The 25,766-nt window shown below is 38.2% G+C and overlaps 1 protein-coding gene across 6 annotated transcripts in view; it reads left to right on the top strand.

Annotated features, from left to right (window-relative positions):
* Positions 1 to 25,766, top strand: part of RICTOR (RPTOR independent companion of MTOR complex 2) — a 175,263-nt gene that overhangs the window by 43,519 nt on the left and 105,978 nt on the right. For all 6 annotated transcript variants that reach the window (XR_010919215.1, XM_067545554.1, XM_067545557.1 and 3 more), the window contains 3 exons: positions 10,078 to 10,142; positions 17,458 to 17,589; positions 19,247 to 19,310. Coding sequence is in view for 4 of the 6 variants with exons in the window: in XM_067545554.1 (XP_067401655.1) it covers positions 10,078 to 10,142; positions 17,458 to 17,589; positions 19,247 to 19,310 (261 nt within the window). In the remaining 2 variants the exon portion in view is untranslated. The remainder of the gene's footprint in view (positions 1 to 10,077; positions 10,143 to 17,457; positions 17,590 to 19,246; positions 19,311 to 25,766) is intronic.

Below are 25,766 nucleotides of genomic sequence, written 5' to 3'. Positions count from 1 at the left end.
AGACATTGAGCGGAAAATAACCTTACGATATTTGGTTCTGAAAGAGAATGAAGAGAGAGAGTAAGCAAATCAGGAAAGTTGTGGGGGTTCTTTCTGGCAGAGTGGATTGATTTAAATCATTGATTTAAATAATTATTTAAATGACCAAGAGAAAATCATTGATTTAAATCTAGTTTCCCACTGATACTACTTCACATATTTCTTAAACAATAGTGCAAATCTGATCACTAAAACATGTTAATTTATAACTCAGTACAGCATTTTACAACATCTAGGAGGGTATAATTTTTGTAATTTTTTAGATAATTTTTATTAATTTAGGAAATAGTACCTAATACTCATTGCCTGTCTCAAGCTGCAGATGCAGCAGCAGTACATTGGGAATGGTAAGAACTACATCTCACACACAAACACAGTAGCACTCATATTTTATTAAACTAAATCTTAAATGTTACATAAATGTTTCACATTTGCAATTGCAGCAGTCTCCTGAGTTGCCAGCTGACGGCTGTCCTTAAACTTTTTTTTTTATAATTTTCAAATTTTATTAACTCTAACAGACAAGTCATCACATGCTAAAAGCACGCTGTCCTTAAAACTTCTACAACTAGCTCTAATCTTCCCTACTCCCACTATCATTTTTATTCATAGACTGAAACAGAAATACGAGTTTTCCTACTTTTTCAACTCCCAGTCAATTTCTTAGCTTTGAGTGAATAATACCAAACAATGAAAATATTCTCTCTGTGTCTGCAGAGGAAGTTAGTGCTGTTAAAAGTTGGCTGAGCAGCTGAAGGAACTCTTTTTCAAGGTGCCTGGCTAATGATTTCCACCAGTTCAGGGGAGTGACTCTGTTCAAAACATCATCAGTAAACATGTACTGTTTAAATGGTTCTGCTCCAGCCCTGAAATTTATTATGACTGGCATAACGGAGGAGTGATTTTGAGATGCCAATACCAAGGCAGCAGCATCATCTTCAGAAGTTAGGCATCTCCCTTTATATCTGTGGTCAAGAATGTTCTCAAGAACATGAGGTGGAGTTAGTGCTTGATCCATTCGCTTCTTTGTTGCCTGCAGTTTAACTTTCTGGTGAGGTATTTCTTTCTTCAATGTCTCTTGAAGTGCCTTCCAAATTTCGACAGCATCAGTAATGCAGCAACAATTTCTCTGAAGTTTGTTTAATGTATGGATATAGGCTTCAGTATACTGAGTATATCCTCTACATTCCTCTTTAATCCAATGTTAGATACTTTGGATGAGATACTTCCATCTATTTTATCACGGTTTTCTTCACAAAGTTTTATGAGAATAGGCCAGTTCTTAATAAATTGTTCAAAACAATCAACCACAGAATTCCATCAAACATCTTGAGGGAGAATTAGTTTGGATCCTCCTGCTCTCTTCAGTGAAGCTGAAGTAAAATGGTTGTTACGGAAGTATTTTGCAACTTTAACAACATTTTCTTTTATTCCTGGAGAAGATATACTTACGTCTTTGGCTAAAGATGCATTAAATGGGCACTGCAACCATATGTTATTAAGGAGCATCCTTCCGTTTCTTCTCATCTTCACTACGTTTGCAAAATTGTCTGTGACAAAACTGTGCATGTGGCAGTTTAATTTTTGTTCACAGTTTATTGCAGCTTTCACTGCCACTTCTTTTAAATATTCTGTTGTGTGGGCATTTCCCGATGTATCTATTGTTTCTAAAGATATGCAACCCCATCTTCTGTTGTCACACAAGCACGTATTACTGGATCATTGTGTACATTGCTCCACCCATCAAGGCTCAAACTGGCAATTTTCCCCTCAGTATTTCTTGCACACTGTTCAAGTTCCTTCTCATACGCTGTATCTAGCAACCTTCCACCAATGTCTGCTCTACCAGTTGGAGTGTAGCCTGGTTGTAAGGACTCAACCATATCAATGAAGTGTTTATTGTTAAAAATGCAAAAAAGAGAATTTGTGTCATAAATTAACTGAGCATTCTTCCAGTTTTTCTGTGGCAAAAGTGTGGGGGAATATAGGAAGCTGTGTGTGTACTGAATAATGTCTTCCCTTTTTCTTTCCAGTCTACTCCACTGTTCCTTTTATTCTGCCTCCGTCCTTTGTCTCTCTGTCTTTAAGACAGTGTCTTAACCAACTCCTCTGCCTTGCTTGGCCTAGCTCCACCACCACCACATAAGCACAGAACAACAACAATCCTATCCAGCCTGTGTCTTTCTTTGCACATGTGACTTTAGTCTGCTGAGAAACAGAAACTGAAAGCCCAGAACTTTCTAGAAGCAAGAGCTGGTAGTTGGGCTGGGCAGACTAGAGCCATTCATTCATTTTTATGAGACTGTAAGTGTAGGTTTTGCATGTTTGTGATGAGATTTAATTGTAACTGTTACTTTTTAAACGTGAGAGAAATTTAGTATTTTATTGATTTAAAACAAAAATCAAAATATCCATTTTAAATTAAAAAAATACGATTTTTTTAAAAAAATTATTTTTTAAAAATCATTGATTTTTATCCACCCTGCTTTCTGGGGAAATGTCAATGTGCATGTGAATGCTTTTCCATTTTGCTCTCTTCCAATTCACTAGAAATTTTGCCCTTTCCTGCTGGATGAGAATCTGGCCACAGTGGTCCATATAGTTGCTGAAATTCACTGTAGCAAGGGCAAAATGGGGAAGTGTACATAGTAACCTGACACTCATCAGGATAGGCTGCCATGAAATACATTGTTCCTATCCCTTTGGTCCTGGCGGTGGCTTCTAGTGTGCTGCTGTTGCCTTTTCAAGTTGTTGTGTTAACACCTGACTGCATCATTGACCGACTGTTTGTCACCTATCATGACAGCTATGTTACTGTGGTACAAGATAGTTCAGAAAGCCTATGATGAAACGTGAGAGAGCCAGCAATAATGCTCTGTCAAAGAGATTCAGCTGTGGAACAAACTCATAATAGATTAGTCCAAATTCAGCTTCTGTGGCCACCTTTAGGGCATAACGCAAAGCCTTTGGTTATTATTTAATTCTATATTATTCTGTAAGTATCTCACTAATGGATTACCTGTTCATTATAGTTAATAGTCTGTATTCAATTTTGTATGTGCTATGGCCCTCCTGTGGCTTTGTTATTTTGAGCTGCTATTTCTAAGCCATGCTGCTGTGGTACTTGAATTGCTATGACTCATCCCAGTAACAGAAACTGTTTTTGGATGACAGTAAACATGAAAAGATATTGAAATATGTGGGTTAAAAAGCCACTTTGTGGGCTAGCGTAACATTTTTGTACTAATATTAAATTAACAATTCCAGGAATTTGTTTCCCCCCCCCTTTGATGTGCTGTTGTATCGAAATATGTGGATTTCAGACCTGAATTATGGCCAGTAAATAAGAGTGACTGACAGGCTGAAAATGTGTATTAATGTTAAAACTTAAAACTAATTGGGTATGCTTGATTTAATTCCAGGAATGTAAAAGCTATATCAGCTCATTTTCACTTGAGTAAACTACAAGAGTACCTAAGCCAAATTTTGGAATGTACAGGACAGTTTTGTATTCTGTCACTGCTTGAACGTAAAGATATATAAAATGAAGTGTGTGTTGATTGTTAAATGTGAAGATCAAAAGTCCTTGTGATTGCTGTATCTATTCTTATCAAGAGTTTAGCACTCTGTACAAATAGATTGATTTGCATAAAGCACATGAAGGTGAAATGAGAACAAGTTAATAGAGTTCGACAAGTTAATAGAGTCTAGATTTGTTCTAAAACTTAATGCAATTAAGAGGGTTTCATTTATTAATAAGAAATCTTCAGATTAGATTGAAGCCTCTTTTCCATTGTGTATAATAGGAGTACAGAAGTTACTAGATGTTTTTTATATTGATAGATATGTGGACTTTAATACTGAGAATCTTGTGGATGATCTGCCCCTTCCAATTTGTGATTATTCCTCATTCATGATTCCATAACACATGAGGCAACTACAGTGATTGCTTGCATGAAAAACTAATATTAGAAAATTAATGTATTTTAGCTGATTTTTACACAACTTAGTAACTTGTGGAGGAGCCACAAGCATGTGATCAGCAAGTGCTTCATGGATCACCATTGTTCTGTGGGCCATAACTGGAGAACAGTTGTGTTGATTTTTGGAGAACTGAATTTCTTCAGTACTATTTTGTGGGCTTTTGTGGGTTAGTGAAAGGTGCCAAATTGAGAAGACTTGTAATTTTAAGCCCTCTATGGATATATCTGCACTGTGTGTGTAAAAAAACAATCAAACAAAAAACCCACCGTGACAGAGAGTATCAGAGCTTGGGTCAACTAACTTGGGCTTGCAGGGCTTATACATGAGGCTTAAGATAGCAGTATAGAGTCATAGACTTTCAGGCCAGAAGGGACCATAATGATCATCTAGACTGACCTCCTGCACACCGCAGGCCGCAGAACCTCACCCACTCACAGCCTAAATGGGAATGTCTACAATGTTATTTTTAGTCCGATAGCGCAAACCCAAGTCATTTGACCTGGGCATTGTGATGTTCTACTGTGTGTGCGTGTGGTTTTGTTTTTTGTTTTGGAAGGTTAGACATACCTTAAGAGATACAGCAGTGGTTTCAGATCTGTACATAGATCCCAAGGATAGAGGAACCATTTTGATCATTCTTGAAGAGCCCCCCACCCCTCCTGCAACTTCCCAGTTCCATACACTTGGGTTCTTGTGCTGTTCTCTGAACCAACTAGTACAAATGTTCTGTGAACAAAAGTTTGAGAACCACTAAGATACATAATGAGTCAGCGTAATAGTCTCCATTTTCATGCCAGTGTATCAACCTTGATGAGACAAAACCATCAGTAGAGGGTCAAATGATAGCTTACATCCCAAACCTGCTTGGTTTTTGGTCTTAGTGAAACTCACAGTAAGAATATTTGTTTTGCCGAAGCATTTATTTGTACTTGGTTTATAATCTTTACTGATTTTTCCATTTTATTGTAACTTAAATTACTAAAGTTCACTAAGTGTTAGTGATAGAAAAATGTATATTAGACTCAAATCTCTGTCAACAGAAATTATTTTGTATTTGTACAACAGTTGAACTCAAATGAAAAATCTGAAGGTTTATCCATTTATCCATTTTATTACTGGAAATTTTATAGCATGTTCCTTCCCCTCCATGCCACTCCTTCCTCAACATTCCAACTTGGTGGTGGGGGAGAAGAAGAATGAACATAAGGGTAATGTTTTGAAATGTGCTTTGCAAAGCATATCGTTTAAATGATTCCAGATATGCACTTCATTCTTTAAGTAATTAAGGATGGGAGGGGGGCATTGTAAATATACTTATCCTCTTATTTAGCTTAAGATAGTGTTCTGCATGACTTGAGTTTCCCATGTTGTCATTGTATTTGTTTATACTATGAATGTTATCTTCTAATACCAGATTAGAAACATTTACAAATGGTTTATTATTTTTTCAGCTATGATGATGTGCTCAAAAATGAAGTCTTACATTTTATGGAAAGCATGAGAATAAAATGCTTGAAAAATCAAATACCTTTAATTTTTCCTCCTTCACACATTAATTTCTGTTTTTTGTGGTGGACACCAAAATATGCAATATACTTTTTCTTCATTTTAGGGATTTTTTTATATTAAGATCTTTACCATACCTTTCTTTTAGCAAGGATAATTTTTTAATATTACTATTTGTAACAGTGCAAGGCATGTTACAGGACAAATAAAAAGACCAAGACCTGGCACTACATTTCATTAAAATCTAATTTTAAACATGACACAAAATGGTAGGAAGGGGATGAGGAGAGGAAAGGCAAAGATTTCAGCAATAAGATCTTGTTAGTCACTCGTTATGATCTCATCTTGATTGCTCAATAGGAAGTAGATTTTTAATCTAATACAATTGCTAAAGATGACAGACTGGGATATGTAATCCATGGTTAGACCATGGACAAACAGTCAATTAAGAATATAATTCTCTGAATGTAGATTACTTGCACTTTTTTACAGTTCCATTCATCCATCCTGCACAGATACATCTCTTAATTCTGTGCCTACGTCCAGCTTCCATCATGGCAGGTTTGGAAGTAGTTCCAAAATCAGTTCTGGTATGATAGATTTTTTTATTCCAGAGATGGTCCGTTAGTACAGTATGGTCCAAGCCACACTAGGCCAGAAAATTTAAATCACCTTGGTATTATGTGATTGGTTAGGTGGGTTATATAGGTATATTTATAGTTCTGCTTTTTAATATATTTTATCTGCTGTTTGTAAAGTATTTATATTAATTTTCCCCTCTTCCATTTTTTCCCCTTCCATAATGTAGTTGTGTAGTGGAAGTGAAATAACTAGAGTGAAGAAAGTAGAAAATAGCAATGATGGGTGAGATATATGGTGAAGGCACAGCTGAAGGGGTAAAGGTGATCAAAGGGAAGAGAAGTAAGGAACAAAATCACAAGTATATGTGACATGATTAAATTGTTTTTGCAACAGGGAGTTAGTGAACTGAATCTAATGACAATGCAGATGGACCAGTTAATGGCAATGGCTTGCAAAAAAAAGTTATGTTAGGAAAGTTTTCTGGAGTCCTTACTGAAGAAGTGAGAAGAGATCAGTAAAGAATTCTGAAGAGGTTTTCAGAGTATTATAGGCTCTGATAGTATGGTTTTGCTGCGCTGTCCGTGGAGATGGAGCCTTTTAAAAGACTGTCTTCAGATCCTAGAGAACTGCTTCCACTATTGCAATAGTCGGAGTAGAGGGAACTCAGTGAGGACTGGTGGGGTTTGGCAGTGCAAGCAGCCGTGTGTTCCTCTGCTCTGATGGAAAACTAAATTGTTACAACCAAACCAGGTTTCTTTTTTGACTAGTTTTTTAAAACAATAGAATACTATCTATTTGGTTAATGAGGTAAAATTCCAGTGTTAAGCTACAGAAGTAAAATATATTACATAGCATATACCCAACAGTTATAGTTAATGTCCAGCTCTTATAGTAGTGTGAATTCTGTTTCTATAGATTTTCTCTTGCTTTCCGATTCACATTTAAACTATTAAGCTAGAATCAGAATTATGGAACCATATGTATAATCACATTAAACTATGATTTTTTTCCCTTGCAAATCAGGATTAGATTAAGACTCTTCAAGGATAAATTTCAATATATTGGATTTAAATATTTTCCCAAGGGAACTTTACTGGAGTGGAGAATGGATTAGCCAAAGCACTAAAAATATACTATAGTGAAGAATCTTCCAGATATCTAAAGTAGCTTAAATTGTTTTGTTATGATTCATCAACTTTGACATGGTGGACAGTCTTCCAACTTCCATTCTTCAAAGAGATACTACTTTGAAATTTATAATTAATCCCATTTTAAAGTAATTTACAGGCCAGTGGTGTAATCTTAGTCCTGGTGCATGATACTGAAAAAAATCAGCTTTCTCTTCTGCTTTGCAAATTGAAAGGGACTACACATGCTTTCAGACCTTGCCAATACTACTGTTGTCTGTAAATTGTTGTTCCCTAATTATCTCACTTTCTTATACAGGGGAAAAAAATCTTATCTAGTCAGTAGAGAGAATATTTTTGTTCTTAGAAAGGATGATGTTTTTCATGCTTCAGAATTATCACTCAATTTTTTCAAATAACGAAAATACTTGTTAAGAATTGTGAAGAAAGTTCTACAAAAGCAAGACTTTTTTGTTTCACAAATATTTACATTTGGGGGAAAATCATTTTTCCTAAATTGATTTACCTAAACAGGTATTGACTCACCTGTTTGGAATGCAACAACAAACCATTGTATGGTCAATCAATTTTTACACTTCATAAGATGTCAGTAGAAATGCTAAAGTGGCTTTAGGTAGTCCAACATTAGTGGTTTCATAAAAACAGATTAATACTAGGATGTGACATACTGTCATAACCAGTTAATGCATAGAGCTGTCCAGTGTTAATCTCACTACAATTTTGAAACAAGGAGAAAAATTAGGCTCTGAATCCTGTTTTGTACTTTAAATTTATTGAAATTACCTTGTAACAATGTGTGTACTTATTTTTAAGGCAAAAGCAGAATCCCAAATATTTTAGAATAGTTTTGAAGCAAATTATAACCATTCTAGATTTACTAACGTGTTTGTGCCTTTTTAATTGTGTTGAAGTTCAACATACGATTGTGTGTTTTTTCTCAATATAGAAAAAAGAATTCATTAAGCAAGATGTACTTTGACCTAATTAAATGTAATTTGTGAGGTTTTAAAAAAAAATTTAAATGGCCTTAACTTTGGAAGCACTAAGAGCCACAACATAAAACCTAAAAGAGTCATACTGTTTCCAGAAATATACCTAAAAAATCATTTAAATCCAGCCACTCATATCAGTAGAATCTGTTTTTATTTAAAAAAAAAAAAGAAAAGAAAAAAAAAAGGCATATTTAAATGGTCTGCGCTCCATTGATGAAAGGAATGTGTATTGCCAACACAGAGAAGTATCGGGATATCACAAGGAAGATCTGGATGACCTTGTAAACTAGAGTAATAGAAACAGAGTGAAATTTAATAGTGGAAAATGCAAGGTCATGCATTTAGGGACTAATAACAAGAATTTCTGCAATAAGCTGGGGACGCATCAGTTGGAAGCGATGGAGGAGAAGGACTTAGGCATGGCATGTTGGCTGATCACAGGATGACTATGAGCTGCCAATGTGATGTGGCCGTGAAAAAAGCTAATGCGGTCATTGGGTACATCAGACGAGGTATTTCCAGTAGAGATAGGGAGGTGTTAGTACTGTAATGCAAGGCACTGGTGAGACCTCACCTGGAATACTGGGTGCAGTTTTGAGGGCAGTATACCCCTTTCCTGTTGAGTTTCTCATTGTTAGAGTTTTTTGCGTACATCAATAAGATCATTCTGACTTAGATTCTATCAGCTTCTGATGTCAAAACAGTAGGGGGCATATGCAAAGTCTACTCTGTTTTAACCAGTGTTATTTACTGGGGTTCTGGAAGTGCTTGGAAAAAAGTTGAGCTCCAATCTGAGTGGGATTTATATTGTACTTGGTTAGTCTAGTTGTAGCAGGGTGTGGTGAGGCTATTGTTAGAGGAGTTTGTTAATAGAAGGGCAAAGAGCCTACCATCTCTTAAAAAGGAATTGTCAGGTCCCAAACAAGAAGCCAAAACTAGATGTTGAGATTTTACCCATTATCTTGTTTCCAGATTTCTTTATTTAGAGAAGATCGTAGAGAAGTAACACTGGCACTTCCTAGATCTTTTTCTTAACACTTCTCATCTAGTTTTAGGCCCAGGTATGGTATGGTAACTGCACTTATCAATGATCTGTTGCTGGAAAGTGATAAAACCAAAATGTTCAAAAGTGGACATTAATTACAGGTTACCTTCCTTTTTGGGTACTTAACTTGAGACACTGTGGGCCTCATTCGGTATTGATTTTGAAGAGCTGTGCGTGCTCAGCGCCTCTGAAAATCAAGCCAAGATGTCTTATGTTGGCCACTCAAAATCAGTGGCTGCTTCTGAAAATTTTGGTCTGAAAGCCTGTGCGGCTATTACAAATATGAAAGTGGACCATCTGTTTCTCTTTGCATAAGGAACCCTCTGAGTGCAGATCTGTAAAAGAAAATGCATTGACTCTAGTCTCATTCAGTTGCTTCAGGCTTTTTGACCCATTGCCCAACTAGTGGATGCAGTGGATTGTATTGATCAGTGTTTCAAGAAAGCAGGGGAAACAACTTCAGAAGTAGTACTTGCATGACTGAGTAGTCCAACAATTGACTTGAAGGCAATTCTGTTGCCTCTTACACCGCACTGTTTCTTTACAGTTTGGCAAGAGGACTGGGTATGTCTGCTGTTAAACAAATGAAATATTCTATATAAAATTAATGGCTGAGATTTTTAAAGCACTCTGAGATTGACACATCATCTGTTAATTTTCATGGAAGAAGTGCTAAATTCTCTAGGTTGCTTTGAAAATCTCAGCCAATGTTTTTAAGCTTTAAAGAATAAATCAGATTTTTAAAGCATTATTAATCATGAGTATTTTATTTTACTTGCAGCTTCTTTGTAATACTGGCCACACTGAAGAAAAGTTAGGTTTTACCTATGATGACATCATAATATGGTAAGTAATCTGTAAATTATTTCTGAGCAATATTTGGACACTAAGTAGCTGTTTTGCATGAAATGAAATTAAACTACCTTAAGTATTTTAAAAACCCAATTCAAGTATTTTGTAGTTCTTATTTTGATGGTGTTTTAATAATCCATAGCACACAATATGTAACATTATACAAGTAAAGAAATAGGAAACAAACTCAGCAAATAGTGAACTAGAACAACATTTCTAGGTAAAGCACAAAAGTCATGTTGCATTAATAATGAATGTAAAGTAAAATAAGAATATTTAGAAATATAGCTCTCTAATGGCGTGCAGAGACACTTAGGGTGGAATCTTGGCCCCGCTGAAGTCAATGGCAAAACTTCCATTTACATCGGTGGAGCCAGGATTTCACTTTAAGCTTCTATAACAGTGTACTATATTCCCACAAGATAGACTTACATTTTTTTGCAGTACCATCCCTCTTGGCAACTAGGGCAACTGTGTTATAAACTTTCTAGAGGAATTTGCCTCAATCTTATCACCATTTCTTAGAATAAAATATTTTTTGTTTATATTTATTAAGCCCCTATTTTTCTGCACAAACACTGCTGACTTGCTGTGGATTCAGCATGGGTAGCAGAAACAACAAAAATGAGGTGGTCACTTCCATTCAACCTAATTGTTTTGTTGTTCAGTTTAGGTGAGTCTCTGTAGGGCCAATAAAAAAAATAAAATAAAATCAGAAAATGTTGCCGTAAATATTTTGGGGATTTTGTTCAATTTCTTTCAGATAAACTGACCATGTTGTAACTTTGTTTTCATAAATGGTGTTGAGTTTTTTCAGACAGAACTGAATGCTTCAATCAGTACTACTGCGTACCTTTCTGTTAATACTCCTTTATGTTGTGAATTATAACACTTTCATTATCCTCTTTCTAAGTATATTATCATTCATGTTGGATTGTTTGCTAGTTTTTTGATGTGACTCAATATTATCTAAGGCTGCAGTATCCAAACTGAGTTTCATTTCTTTATCAAATCAAATTTTAATATAGGTCTTGAGGTACATGTCTAGTGCATTTTGTTATATACAGTTCTGAGTCAGGAAGTCCTGTTAATCCAGTCACAAATTAAGGACATGGATAAACAAGAATAGAAATTGTTAGATATAAAATTCACACTCAGCAGGTTCCAAAAAAAAAAAAAATCTATAACTCCTCTTTAGGAAGAATGACAAAATATTTTCTGAAAATCCTAAGGTAGATGTGCCTAAGAATCCTAAGGTAGATTCTTTTCAGGGGAGTTGCTTTGCTCAAGGATCTGCATGAGAATCTGTCTTTAAAAAGGCATTGAAATAATCCATCTAGTACCACTCTGCATGCAGTTTATTTTGCCATAGCAATGATTACCTGGGTATAGAAAGTGACTACATTTTCAGAGATGAATAGTCACCTTGCTTGTGTCATTTGTGATCCTTTGAAAATATCATTATAGGATAAAGAACTTCCTGTATAAATACTCATTTTTAAAACAATGCTTTAGTGTTTGCTGCTGAAGAAGTCAATATTGTTGCGGATGATCTTTAAAAAGAAGAATAAAGAATAGATAGTCTTTGTTCTGCCCGGTTCCTTTGGTGTATGGTGTTGCCATTATCTTCTTTGATATCTTGTCTTTAAGTGGTAAAAATTTCAAAAGTGCCTATATCTCACTTTCAAAAATGACTTGAGAAACATAAGTGTAATTGAAATCATTGGGAGTTGGTACCTAAGTATCTGAGTCATTTCTGAAAATAAGACTTAAGACTTTGGATCCTAAGTCATTTAGAGTAACATTTTCAAAGGTACCTATGTCAGAGTGCCTAAAGCAGTGTTTCTTAACCTGGGGTTTTAGAGGGGTCACAAGTGCAGAGCTGGTATTGGGGGTGGCAAGAAAGGCAATTGCCTGGAGCCACAGGGGCGCCATGAAACTAAGTTACATGCCTCAGCCCCGTGGGGGTGGGACTCAGGCTTCAGGGGTACAGTAGTTTGGAAAGGTTAAGAACCACTGGCCTAAAGTGTCCAGCTAGGAGCCTGTTGTTTAGAGGACTTTTTTATTTGTTTTTGTTTTTAATTTATTTTTATTTTATTTTAAAATATAAACTTGTCTTGCTGGAGACATAGGAAGCATTCTGTAAAAATGTTTAGGCATTCTGAAGGTGTGAATGGCTAACCTTGAACCGCTAGGCTATTAAGAATTAATCATTTAAAAGTTAACTTATTATAGAGTTTTTATAAAGTTTCTAATTTAACCTGTGATTATAACTTGTGATTATAATGGAATATTTAAACAAATGAAAGACCACTAGTATTTTTGCTTGATTTTTATCCCAAGAATAAATACAATTGTTAGAATTTGGTCATTTTTGCAAGTTCATGTGCTTAATTATAATTTCTTCCTTCCAGCCGATGGAGACAGTACATTGACAAATTTTGATTTTATACTCTGTATGGAAGGATCTTGCGAGGCCAGCTTATGAAGCTTAGTTGTTTTTTCTCCAATAGATGAAGTCTCAGTGCCATTGATAGTTGAAAGAAGCTCCTGAGGAAAGGGGAGAGATTGGAGTACTTCTAATCTTCAGAAGCTTTTGAGGTTCTTGGCCTGTCCGGGAGTAGCTGCCATTTTGTGGACTCTCTCCCATATGTAGTGATTTAGTCCTTGCAGGAGTATAGCATAACTGATTCCTGCTAACGCTTCAAGAGGTGCCCCTGCAGCCAGGCTTTCACAACCAAGTAGATCCTCCTCCACACTAACTAAGAGACTAGGAAGTAAAAAAGGAACACAGGAATGCTGTTTCACTTTGGGGCAAACAGAGAGGCCAGGAAAAACATAAGGGGGAAAATGAACCTCCTCCAAGATCAAATATCTTCTCCTCCAGATGGGGATAATCCTATGCTAAGACTGGTTACTTGAAGTCCTTCAGATGCCCTGTTTGTAAGAGGCAGTCACCACGGAAAAGAAATCCTCTGCAGAAAGGAGAAATCCACAGTAATGAGGACGACCAGGAAATGCCTGATTTCCTGCATAGTCAAGAGGAAAATTTAAAATATTCATAGGAATTGCCCTACTGCCACAGACCCCCATATTAGGTCTCTCTGAACTTGTTCATTCTTGTCGTTCTTCTTTGAACACCCTTCTAGTTCTGCTATGTCCTTTTTGAGATGGGGTGACAAGTACTATACACAATATTCCAGATGAGACTGCACTATTGATTTATATGAAGGTATTATAATTTTTTTTGCATTAGTCACCATCTTATTCCTTATGCATCGTAACAGCTTGTTAGCTTTTTTTAATCGCAGCTGCACATTGAGCCATCTACAGTAATACACAGGGACCTTCCTTGAGTTGATAAGTTAATTTAAAATCCTGTAATAAATATGAATAGTATAACTTTTCCCCCAACACTTTGCATTACTTTACATTTATTATTAGTGAATTTCTTTTGCCATCGTGTTACCCATTCATCTAGCATGTTTGTTTCTCTGAAGTTCCTCATGGTTCTCTCTGGTCCTGATTAACCTAAAAAAACCCCTTCTCCTTTCCAAATTTTACTACCTCGCTATTCATACCCCTTTCCAGATCACAATAAATATATTACACGTCATGTAACCTACTAGGGATCCTTGAAGGATCATGTTGTTCATCTTTTTCCATGATGAAAATTGACTATTTACCTAGGAGACAAAGGAAAGAATAAGATTAATTTTTGATCTATGACAATAGTTAGTGTCTCACCCCATGGCTATTTAGCTTCTTTAATAGCCTCTTCTGCAGCACTTTGCCAGAGATCTTTTGGAATTCATATCGTGTCAGTTGGTTCTTCTTTATCCACTGTTTGATTGATATGTCCAAAGAATTCTAAGAGATTAGTAAAACATAATTTTCCTGTGCACAAACTGCTGGTTAGATTCTGTCATATTGTGATCTTACAGGAGTTTTGTTCTATGTTAGCTAACATTTCAACCAGTTTTCCAGGTAATGCTCACTACTCTGTAATTGCTTGGATCACTCCTAGATGCTTTTTAAAATATATGTACAACATTTACTACCTTTCAATTTTCTTGGACAGTGGCTGTTTTTAATATAGCATATTTTTATTAGCAGTTCAGCTAATACATAACGTCCTTCAGAACTCTTCGAAATATCATTTGTTTCTGATGACTTACTGTTTTTTAAATTATCAGTTTGGTCTTGCACTACCTCTTTTGTCACCTCAATCTCTGAGAGTACTTCGTCTTTATTACCAGGAAAGTGCACGTCCAAAGTAAGTATCTCTTCAGTGTTCTCAGCAACAATGACTTGATACAAAGAAAATTAGCTTCTCAGCAATGCCCTTATATTCCTTAATTACTCCCTTTGCCTACTGGTGATTGAGCAGACCCACTGATTCTTTGCAGGCTTCTTGCTTATGATATCCCTTAGGTCATGTCTACACTACATAATTATGTTGACCTAAGTTATGTTGGCATACAGTATCTGCAAGTATTACACTGCTTATCTGTGTCCACACTACACTCCTTGTGTTGGCAGTGCATGTTCTCACCAGGAGCGATTGTATTGTCAGTGTGGGACATTGTGGTATGGTTCCTGAAAGCCAGTGACAATTGATGCAAGTGTTGTGTCGACCTTATTACATTGACCGTGATTCTACACCACTTGGGGAGGTGGCGTAGAGAGGCACTTTCAATGGCCTGAGCCAAATTTAAGTGAAGACACTTCCACAGCTAGGTCAACACAAAGCAGTTTATGTCAACCTAACCATATTTTAGCGGATCTCTTGTTTTGGTTTTACATTTTTAGTATTTGCTCTTTGAAGTCCATTTGGCCCTAGAAATTGTGTGCTAACTTACTGCCTGCTGTAACTTATACTACTGTTTATTGGCTTCAGTAGGGGGCAGATTTCCAAATTTTGAAGAATTTCTGTTGGGTTTGAATAGCCTCTCAAACTTTTCCATTTAGTCAGTTTGGTTTATTCCTTGTCTTTCTGGGTCACTTTTTGTTTAGCAATATGCATGTCTTCTAAGATTTTTTTAAAGTAACATCCATGCCTTTTGCTTCTAACTTTAGGAATTTTTTGACTTTCCACTTTTTATTAAAATCTCCCTTTCTGAAGTTTAGTGTCATTGTTACTTTCGATACACTACTTCCGCCTTGAACATTAACCCTAAACATAATGTGATCACCATTGGTGGCTAAGCTACCATCAGTTCTTGAATTAGTCTTAAGTAACACACAGAAGCTAAGTCAAGAATATCCTCTCTTCTTGTGAGCTCTAGAGCTAATGTTCCAAGAACCAGTCACTTGAAACATTAAAAAATTGTCTCCCTCAATTTTGTCCTGTTATGCCATTCAGGAAGGACCTGTTCTTAGTTATAAAAGTAGCTCATACTTTAAAGTCAGAGAGGAAATGTCCAGTAATTTTTAATACCAGAGAATTCTATTCTCTTGAGCTAGTACAAGCTTCCAAAATCTTTGTCTGTGCGCCCTCATATCAGAAATATAATTGAATGTTGGGGACTCTCCTGCTGAGAAATATATGCCCTCTGCCCTGAAGGGAAATAGGTGGCCTAACTGAGAACCCTTGGATTGATGCATCCTGAGTAGCCAAAACAGTAACTCCCAAAGAAGGGGTTGGTATCCTTAAGGTCCACAGAACAGGAAAATAAAGACTATACTGTATTGAAAAGGGCTGTTAAGTAATCTGGGACTGTCCTTTAGGCTTCCATGTATAAAACGCTAGAGTACTTGTTAGTTGACAAAGCCAGAATTTATGAGAGCATGATCCATGTTCTAAAGATTCCCTGTTCTTACTCTTAAGAAACTGGTGGTCATGACTTGCAACTTAAATCTGGTATCAACCAAATTCAATTACCACTCCTCCATTTGAACCTTTTTAGAGGAAGAATCTCTTACCCATCCACTGTTCAGAGTCTGGTTTGTGTTTGCCACCAACTCAGCTAGGAGGGGAAAAACTTGTGGGGCCTGTCCTATAAAGAACCATACTTGACTTTTTAATTTTTAATTTTAATTTTTTACTGAGACAAGGTAATTTTTAGAAAATTTCTTCATGCTGAAACTCTTAATACTGAAGGTAATGACATATGACCTGAATCTGGATACAGATTTGCTGTTTTTCTGCATCAACTCTAGGAATAGCAAATAAACTAGGTCCTAGTATCTAAATCTTACAAGGGTTATTCTTCAAAAAGATCCAACATATTGGATTTTGGAAAAGCGGAGAGAGAAGGGGCTTTTAAAAAAAAAAAAAAAAAAAAAAAAAGGGTGCAGGATCAATATCCCTTTTTTTTTTTTTTTTTTTTTTTGCCATGGATAAAATTTTTGGTAGAGAAGCTTGCTTCAGTGCAGGCAAGACCTTTTCCCCCCATTTCTCTCCCCCCCCCCCCCCCGCTCCCCCCCAAGTCTTCCTGAGCAGAAAGTTACCAACATTATGAGCTGCACCATTACTGGTGATACATAAGCAACCAACTAGATTACATGTTTTCCCTTGTTTGCTTTCTCTAAGTACTTCAAGTTAATGTTGAGGAAGTAGTCAATATGTGATTTAATGAGTGGTGCGGGCAATCATCAGGCGCTTATCCTTCCTTTTTCGATGCAGTGCACTGCTTTGAAGTTCTGTGTGTATGAACTGACATGGTCTGCTGACGAGGGAAATTTTCCTTACCATTTTTCTTCAAAATATTGTCAGTCCGGAACACCTTCTTTCAAGACTAGTATTATCTCCTCTGGGTTTTTTTCCCAAAATAGCAAGTCATACACTAGAGCAGTGGTTCTCAACCTATTTACCATTATGGACTGTATATGCAATACTCTGTATGTTATGTAGGCCTCATCCACACAATATATATACTCCCTGTATGGTCCTGCGGATGTCACATGGGTCGCAGCTCTGTGCTGATTGGGCCGTGGGTTGAGAACCACTGCACTAGAGGATCAAACTATCAGTTCTCTGATATATTTCATTTAGCAAATAATATTATGTGAACTGCTTTCAAAGATTCATCTTAAGTCTGGGAGCCTTCAAACCTCTATGTACTGGGGAGTGACAGAACCAAAAATCTCAATGTACTGTCTACATCTGCTGGCATGAAGGGGCTATACCCAAGTGACTGGACTGGCATAGATCTCAAAGGAAGAAAATTAATAAGGTAAGGAAAATTTTCCTTTAAATTCTAAATTTTAACTTATTTTCATGGAAGTAAACCGTGTCTGTTCCTCAGATGTGGTGCTCCATTAGTTGCTATGTAATTTGTTTTCCCATTTATTTTCTCCATTGTAGTTTGCGATTAGCTTTACTGAACGAAGCAAAAGAGGTGCGAGCAGCAGGCTTGCGAGCCCTTCGTTATCTCATCCGAGACTCCAGTATTCTACAAAAGGTGCTAAAACTGAAAGTGGATTACTTGATAGCTAGGTAATTTTCCTAGATTGTTGTATTACAATAACTTGTTTCATTTTCTTATCTTTGATTGATTTGTGGGGCATGTGTGGAAATGACTGTCTCAATATTCTCTGTAAATATTGATTCTTGGTATTCTAAGGAATTCTTTACTTTCTTTTGGGTAACTTCCTTTTTTAAAAAATAAAAAAATTATACAATACCAACCAACCAAATCAAAAGAAATACAAATCCAGAGAAAATGCTGTCATGTGAAATACCATGAGGAAATGGTGATGGAGTCCCCCAGGAACAGTGCTCTAGAACCACTCGGGAAGCAGCCAGTCAGGACTCTAGTGCTTTGGAGTCTGCTCCCCCACCCCACGCCCGTCTTCACACACCAGTGCAGCCACCTCCTGAATCTGGCCTCAGAGGGTTCAGCACCCTGCTCCGCCTGAACTCCCCCTGTGTATCCACCTGGATGGGGCCCTGGAGAGCTCTTCTGTGCCCCCAAAGGGGCCATGCACCCCGCCTTGCAGTCAGAAGCGATTCACAGCCAGAGTGGAAGTCAGAAGGGTTTGTTAGTTCTCAGGATCACAGTGTAGAAAGACTTTGTTAGCAGCTTAATATAAGAAGTTACAGCGGTGACCAACTGGAGATCCCATACTCTTGGGCCTCACACACCTGGGCGCCCACAGGGGACTGGTCTTTCCAGCCATCCACCCACATTCCCTTGCCCCTCCCCAGTCTTTTGTCTCCTTCCCAGGCAAGGTGGCCACTTCTCTTGGTCTCCACCTTCCACAATCTGTTGCAGCTAGTTGAGAAAGGGTAGGGGGTCCTGGCTAGGTCTGAGTGCCTGTGGCTGGGGAAGGCCCATCCGCCCTCTAGTGGCCTCTGCAATGATCACACACCCAGGTCCCATCACCGAAATACATGAGTAACATATGGGAGAAACAGGCACACCCATAGCACTCAGAAAAACCCCCAAGAATATCTTCTCTTCATCACAGAAACAGAGGAAAAAATAATAAACATGTCTCTAAAAAATCAATTTAATCTGATCCTGAACTCTGCATTAACTGTAATTGTGTGATGTCACTACAAATCAGAAGTAAGATTGTTTGGATACCTTAATTATATTTCCATATCTTAACATGTTTGGATTTCTTTACAGTTTAACTGTAACTATGAATTTCCATGCTTGTTTTGGGGATAGTTACAACATTCAAATGTTTTTATCCTTAAGGTACTAATACGTGCTTTCAATCCCAGTGCCATTTTAATATAGTTCTTGTTTGGAAATATGCAAAATATTTGATGATATGGTATATTATAAATATTTTATTGGTACTCATCTGAAATTACTGGCAGTTTTGCAGGCATCTCAAAACTACTATTAAAACCTTTATATCTCACCACAGTGTTATGTAAATGCACATATATAAGAAAAAATATTTTAATGATCCTTCATCTATAATAAATATTATTGAAGAAAAAACACAAACTAAAGTTCTGTAACCAGTCATGATCCATGTGCTCTCTGAAATCTAGAATTTCTGGATGGTAAGTTCTGTTACAGTATTCATTCAATCTCTTGAACAGTAGCACCAAGGTGTTAATAGCTAGAGTGGAAGTTACCTTTATATTCCTATCTACAAACCACATTTTGTATTTAACTTCTGTTTTATTTTAGGTGCATTGACATACAGCAAAGTAATGAAGTAGAGAGAACACAAGCACTTCGATTAGTGAGAAAGGTAAAAATTTAATTGTGTACTGTTCTCACCTTGGCTACACTAGTAGGCAAGCCAGTCAGTCGCATTGGCTCCAGGACTTTCCCATCAACAGCACCTCTTCAGATAGCCTTCAGTTCCCAACCTCACTTTATGCTGGCAGCAGACTTGTCTGCTGAGAAGCAGTCATCATGGCTGATGCCTTTAAAGAAAAAAGGAAAGGTACCAGATGAAATATGGCTTGATTTTTCATGTTTTGCCATTGGCAACTTTCCCCTGAGTTATATGACGGAGTCCCACTGAATAGTCCCATCTTGGAAAGGGATTGGGCAGGAATTTTGGCTCCCTTTAGATCACCCCAAAGAGGCCCAGTGCTCTGCAGAGGGTAAGAGCCTGGGAGCATTGATGCAAGTCTGGTTTGCTGGTTTGGGCTTTCCTGTGTAACTATTGTAGATGGACTGTCATGAATAGAAGAGCTTGTATCTCTGCCCTGTAAGAATGGTGGCACCCTTCTTTGGAATCCTCTGACTCCAAAGACTGCTCCACTGCTTTTGTGTGGTTCCTTTCTCAGGGTTGCAAGAGAACCTAGTCAATCTGAGCCAGCTTACTATCCTGGTCAGTCCTGCCCCCAAATGCATGAGATATGTAGGGGTATAGCTGGCACTTCTAAATCCTTCTAGAATACTTGGCATTTGTAGATTAGTATCGGGAGGAGGAAGAGTGGGTAGGCACCCCCTGTCCGCTTTTGGGGTCCGATTACCCGGGGGTGTGAGGCAGCATAACCCAATGGCCAGAATCAGTATCACTGCCCCAGGGAGCAAGGCAGTATGGCCCACCAGCCAGAGTCAGTGGCTGCCCTGCCTGGGGTTAGGGCCATGCGACATGGTGGCCAGAGTCGGTGGCTGCCCTGCCGTGGGTCAGGACCATTAGTTGATGGCCAGCCCGGGGTCAGGGTGGGGCGAGCAAGCAGTCTATAGCTATGGAAGGAGTTGTTGCACCTCTGCAGTCTGAAGCTCAGGTAGAGGGTTACTGTTACCCCAAAGGGATTGGCAGGGGGGTTAGGCCCACCGTCTCCTCCACATCGCAGCCCAGAGCCCTGCCCATGATGGGGTGGTCCCCCCACACCCTCCTGGTCAGCGGGGATCCCACCCCAGTGCGCTGACCAGTCTCGGCCAGGATATATAACTTGTTCCATCTCTATGGGCTACTTCCTACCATGCCTTTGGATGCTGAAGCCTGTGTCTCATCAGGGTCTTTGGGTTCCACAGTGTCTAGCTCCCTAGATGTCTGGCTCCGATTAGGCGGCTGTGGGTGGCCAATCTCTGTTCAGGTCTCTGGGGCCTCCGGTTCCCTCAGCTGGGGCTGTACCGGCTCCCTGCTTGGAGCCTCTGCCAAGCGTCCTTCCTCCTCGAGTCAGCCCCGAATGAGCCGGGCTGCTCCCTTTTATACTGAAGCAGCAGTTGGCGCATGCCCAGCCCATCTAAGGGGTGGGACTTCCTCTGTCAATAATGCAGGGGCAACTCCCTTGTCTCTAGCATGGGGTAGGGACACCCTGTCACAACTAGTCACAGATGAGGTCATTATTCTGGCATAATGTATTCTGCCTTTGACTGGTCCTCAGTGTTCTGCATCCAGCTGCTACTCCTCTAGTCAGCATTAACATAATAGAATAGGAACAATAGTTTAGGTAAAGACTCAGTTGAGGTTTGGAGCAGTTCCAAATGGTGGTTTCCACAGGAACACTGAGTTCAGAATGACTGCTTTTTCCTGTGTTTATGTAGCTGCTTGAAAATATCTGTTACACCAACATTTAGAGCCCATTTTAAGAAAACCTTTGTCGTTGATCACTTGTATCTATGTTGTGGCATTCATAGCTGTTACACACAAGCCTTATGTTTTTGGGTAGCAACAGTTCTTTTTCTCAAAGAATGAGGAAAACAAATGTTCCTTAAGATAATAGGTTACTTTCTCCTTCACTGGATTCTCTGATATGGACAGAAATCACAATCCAACTAAATGGAGACCTTCCATAATCTAGACAAGTACAATCTGGGTTCAGATCATGGAATGGAAACACTATTAATAGTGCTGATTGTCTCTTGTCTATGGATGGAGGGCGGGCATCCATTCTCATACTCCTGGTTGTCTTTCCATATATTTGATGGTTGATCAAGGAATGTCACTGTTCTACCTGAAGGAGATGACGAATGCAGAGGAACACTCAAATGACCTTAGTCCTTCCTACAATGCACCCAAAGGATAGTGAAAGAAAATTACTCCTTTCACTACTGGAACACTTTCATTTCCATAGTCACACAAGGTTTATTCTCCTTCAGTCCTGTTTAATATCTACATGCAGGTACTAGAGCTGATGAAACATCATGGACTTATGTGCCAATAGTACATAGATAAGACTCAGCTTTACCTTTTATGTCACAACATATAACAAGGCTGTCACCAAGCTTGCCCAGAGTTTGGTCAAGATCAGGATACAGATGAACAGTTGGTTGAAGCTGAACCTCAGTAAGATGGATGTGTGCTCTTTGACAGAGGAAGTGTCTTTGAGGAATGTGTAGCCATGGTACAGTTTCCTTTTGGATGAAGATACATAACTGCAATTAGTCAATTCAGTCGCTGATTTGAGTGCCACTGGCTTCTTCTGTGATGCTAAGCTCTCACATGGCAACATTGGTGAGCAATGCTTCATAACATCTCTGGCTGCCTAGGATACTACAAGAAAATTAACTGGCCTCAGTAATACACACCTTGGTCACCTCCTGGCTGGACTACAGTAGTGCAGTATACCTGGGCATGAAGAAGTCAGCCCTTAGGAAACTCTAGTAAAGAACACTGCAGCATATCTCCTTGGCAACATATTATATATCAGACCTGTCCTCTGTGAACTATACTAGCATCCCATAGTCAGATTCAAGGTCTCAGTCATTCAAGGTATTCAATGATTTGGGCCCCTGATACCTAAAAGATTTGCTAAAGCTCCAAAACGAGGACTATAGCTATGCTTCTCCATAATGAAGTTGCTTATTGCATGGGTAAATCTCATTTGTGCAGGAGACCTTGTTTCTGCCCTCAGGAGCCAGTCAGGCACTGGAATGGGTTTTCTCTGGATCTCAAAACCACCACTTTCTGCTCCAAATTCAAGGTGCGCTTCTTCAACCTTGCCTTCAGTAATAATAATAAAAATCCTAGCGGTACAGATATACAATAAAACTTCAAAATTAAAAATAAAATATAGAAAGGGGGAACCACATGTATGATAATTGTGTTGCTTTATGTGCTTCTGGAAGCTCCTCGTATCTCAGTGATGGGCTTGGTATAAAATCAGAATAGAACAGGAGATGGAAAGAAAAATATTTTCAGTGAGGACCATTATAAATTTTCATTTTTTCCTGGTTTTTAGCTTCATGAAAGGCCTTGGCAAAAGCACTCTTTTTTTCTCCTGTGCCTGCAGGAGGGCATTCATGCTAGATACTTGTCATCAGAGCTGTCCCTTGGGTACGGCGAATCAGGGTGACCGCCCTGGGACCTGCGCTTTGGGGAGTCCCACGCTTCAACATCACAAGAGTTGCCAAGCCCCACCCCTAAGAAAGAGCGGAAGTACATCTGAAAACATGACCAAACCCACCCAGTTTTTTTTACCGCAACAAAGATGGCGGATTTTGCATTTCCAGCTCTGGTCATGTGGCACAACAAGCTGGAAATTCAGGAAGCGACCAGGCCCAAAACACACAAACGACCCCAATGTTAAGGGGGGCCCACATAGTGTGGTTTGCCCTGGGCCCTGCACCCCCCTAGGAGCAGCCCTGCTTGTCATCTACAAACAGATCTTGCCAGACAGTTTTCCACTGGAAACTTTGAAGCCCTTGTAGAAACTGTCTTCAGTCTTGGATCTTTGAAGAGGGCATTGCGGAGCAGCTCCATAAAACACTTCTCCATATCTAATGGAAATGTGAAACATTCTTTCTCTTGCATAATTCAAAGAAGAGACTATTCTATTTCAGATCTTACAGGCAGCGGTCAAGATGAGGTAATTTCAATCTGACCCCTTACTCCTTAAAGGAGAGATGCTTTTTAAGACTCCCCATTAGACTTTCTTCTTGATAACTCCTCCTGACAGCTTACACAAAGTCTTGGTCTTTCATAGGCCTACAGTTATGTAAATCTGCATTAAAATAAATGCCGAGTTGAGCTGGCATTTACTGTAATAAAATATTATTTCATTATTTAACAGGAAATCTTTTCTTTCCCATTTTCTAAAAACAGAAAGAAACCTGAGAAGCAAAGCAGCCTTATTTTTAAGAGATTATATATTTGCACTCTTCCAACATATATGTGTAATAATGTTCATCCTGTCGGTTCAAGACCCAGCAGGGAATATTTTGTAAAGGTGATTACTACCACCCACTATTGTTAATTAATTCTTGTTATTTTGTACCATTATCTTAAATGAAAGGCTCAGTCTGAATGTGGCTGGATGAACAGTTTGGGGTTTTCTCTAAAGTCCGGTCTTAAAAAGCTTCCTGTTTTGTGGGTAACAGCATCATGATATGAGAAGCAGTAGTTTCTCAAAAACACCTTACAGAAATAAACTTGTTTTGTATGTTTAAATGTGTCTGTGTAATTTTAGGAACTTCTCATTGAATAGCGACCTTCAAAGGAAGCAAACTGGGCTTGTTCCCTTTTTTGCTGCTTTATGTGAAACATAAAGAAAGCCTGAAATGTATCTAAAGCAAATAAAGGTCAAAAAGAAATGGGGGTTCTGTTTCCTTTTTTAAAATTTAAGAAATATCAGGAATACCAAGCATGGTCTTTATGGGGTTTTGATGGAAGAATTGTTGGAAGTTCCCGGATGTATACTGGGAGCATTTTCTATTTAAAGATTGTGTATCTTTGTAGAATTGGTTCACTGCATAACTCATCCACTTGATAGGACAGACTCCTGGGAACACATCACACCAATTCTTTGTATACTGCATCAGCCAATTTCAGATCTGTTTTAAGGTTCTGATTTATATCTTTTAAAGCCCTAAAGTGACTAAGACTTGGTTCAGTTTATGAGGCTGCTTCTCTTTTTGCTTCTTTTTTCAACATCTCTTTACAGGGATATTAAGGAGGCTACTGCCTGAGTTTGAATTTATGTGGACAGGATGAAGTTATCTTCCATAAAGAACCCTTACATGTGGAATTGCTCTGCTGAATATCAGGCCAGATCATGAATCTGGCCAGCTTTTATATAATGTATGAGACTAATCTTTCTAGTAGTTAAGAATTTAATCTGAGGAACAGCCCTTGGCTGTGAGCTCTGAGGAAAACACAGACGTGGTTTTGTCTCAAGATAGCTTATCTCCTTGGGACGTAGGACAAATTTTGTTTCTCTTCTTTGAGGAGCTTATCTGTAAATAGGGCCCAGATATTACATAGATAGGCACCATGGAAGAATACATGGAGTAATAACAAATGTGCTGACTTTTTGCCTAATGTAGTAGTGCAAGCACACAAGATGCTGTTGTCTACAAGAATATATTCCCATTTGTGCTGTTTATTGAATGTATTAAAGAGAGAGTTTCATTTAATATCTGAGTACATTGCAAAACTGGATGAAAGCTCAAGAGCAGAAGGCAAAATAAAAACAGCTCCTTGGAGAGGAAAAAGTTTATCATATGTAACTTTATATGTACTTCCTTGCCATACTCTTTTGAATTAACATTGGCTAATCAAAACTGCTGAGATCTAAATTTTATTGATAGCTGGTTTTCTTTTTTCAGTAGTCATCTGAGAAAATTTTGTTGCATCACTGCATTACACTATAAAGCATGTGCTTCTGTGATGATGGGCCCTCAATAGTATACCTGTGGGACAGTATTGAAATTACTATTATTTATGTAGGATATTACTATGACACTGATTTAACATAAATTCCTTTATTAAATCTAAAGGCCAAATGGTATTTATACAATTGCTATAAACATGTCTAACGAGCTAAATATAAATAATCACTACAGGAATAAATTATTAATAAGCATGTGATCAGTATACTTACAAATAGGTCAAACCTAGGAATTACTCTCTTATTCTGGCATGCCCCAGCATGATCAGGTAAGGTCTGACAAAGAACCTTCACATTCATAGCTCTGTTTATACACTTCAGCTAACTTGCTAGCTCTGGCAAAAACCTAGTTTGAAGCAGTTCATCTTTGCTACTTTCCTTTCTCTAAGGCCTTCCTTTCCTATTGTTCCTTCTCCCCCTCCCCCCACCAGCAGAAGAGTGGGAAGGTTTATGCTTCTTTCTTTTAAAACAATTCTCCTTTCTCATTGCTGCAGCTCTTCCCTTTCAGTTACTTTTTGATCATACATATTTCCCATTGTGTAAGCAATACTATTTATTATTCTTATGACCTTATTTTACTTGCTGATTGGGACCTTTTCCATACTAGCCACAAACCATAAAGCAGATACTATTTT

The sequence above is a fragment of the Emydura macquarii genome, unplaced genomic scaffold (assembly GCF_026122565.2).
Source record: "Emydura macquarii macquarii isolate MOO-44397 ecotype Brisbane River unplaced genomic scaffold, CSIRO-AGI_Emac_v2 contig_1045, whole genome shotgun sequence".
In the NCBI taxonomy this organism is placed as follows: domain Eukaryota; kingdom Metazoa; phylum Chordata; order Testudines; family Chelidae; genus Emydura; species Emydura macquarii.
This window is presented reverse-complemented; position numbering and strand designations above follow the sequence as displayed.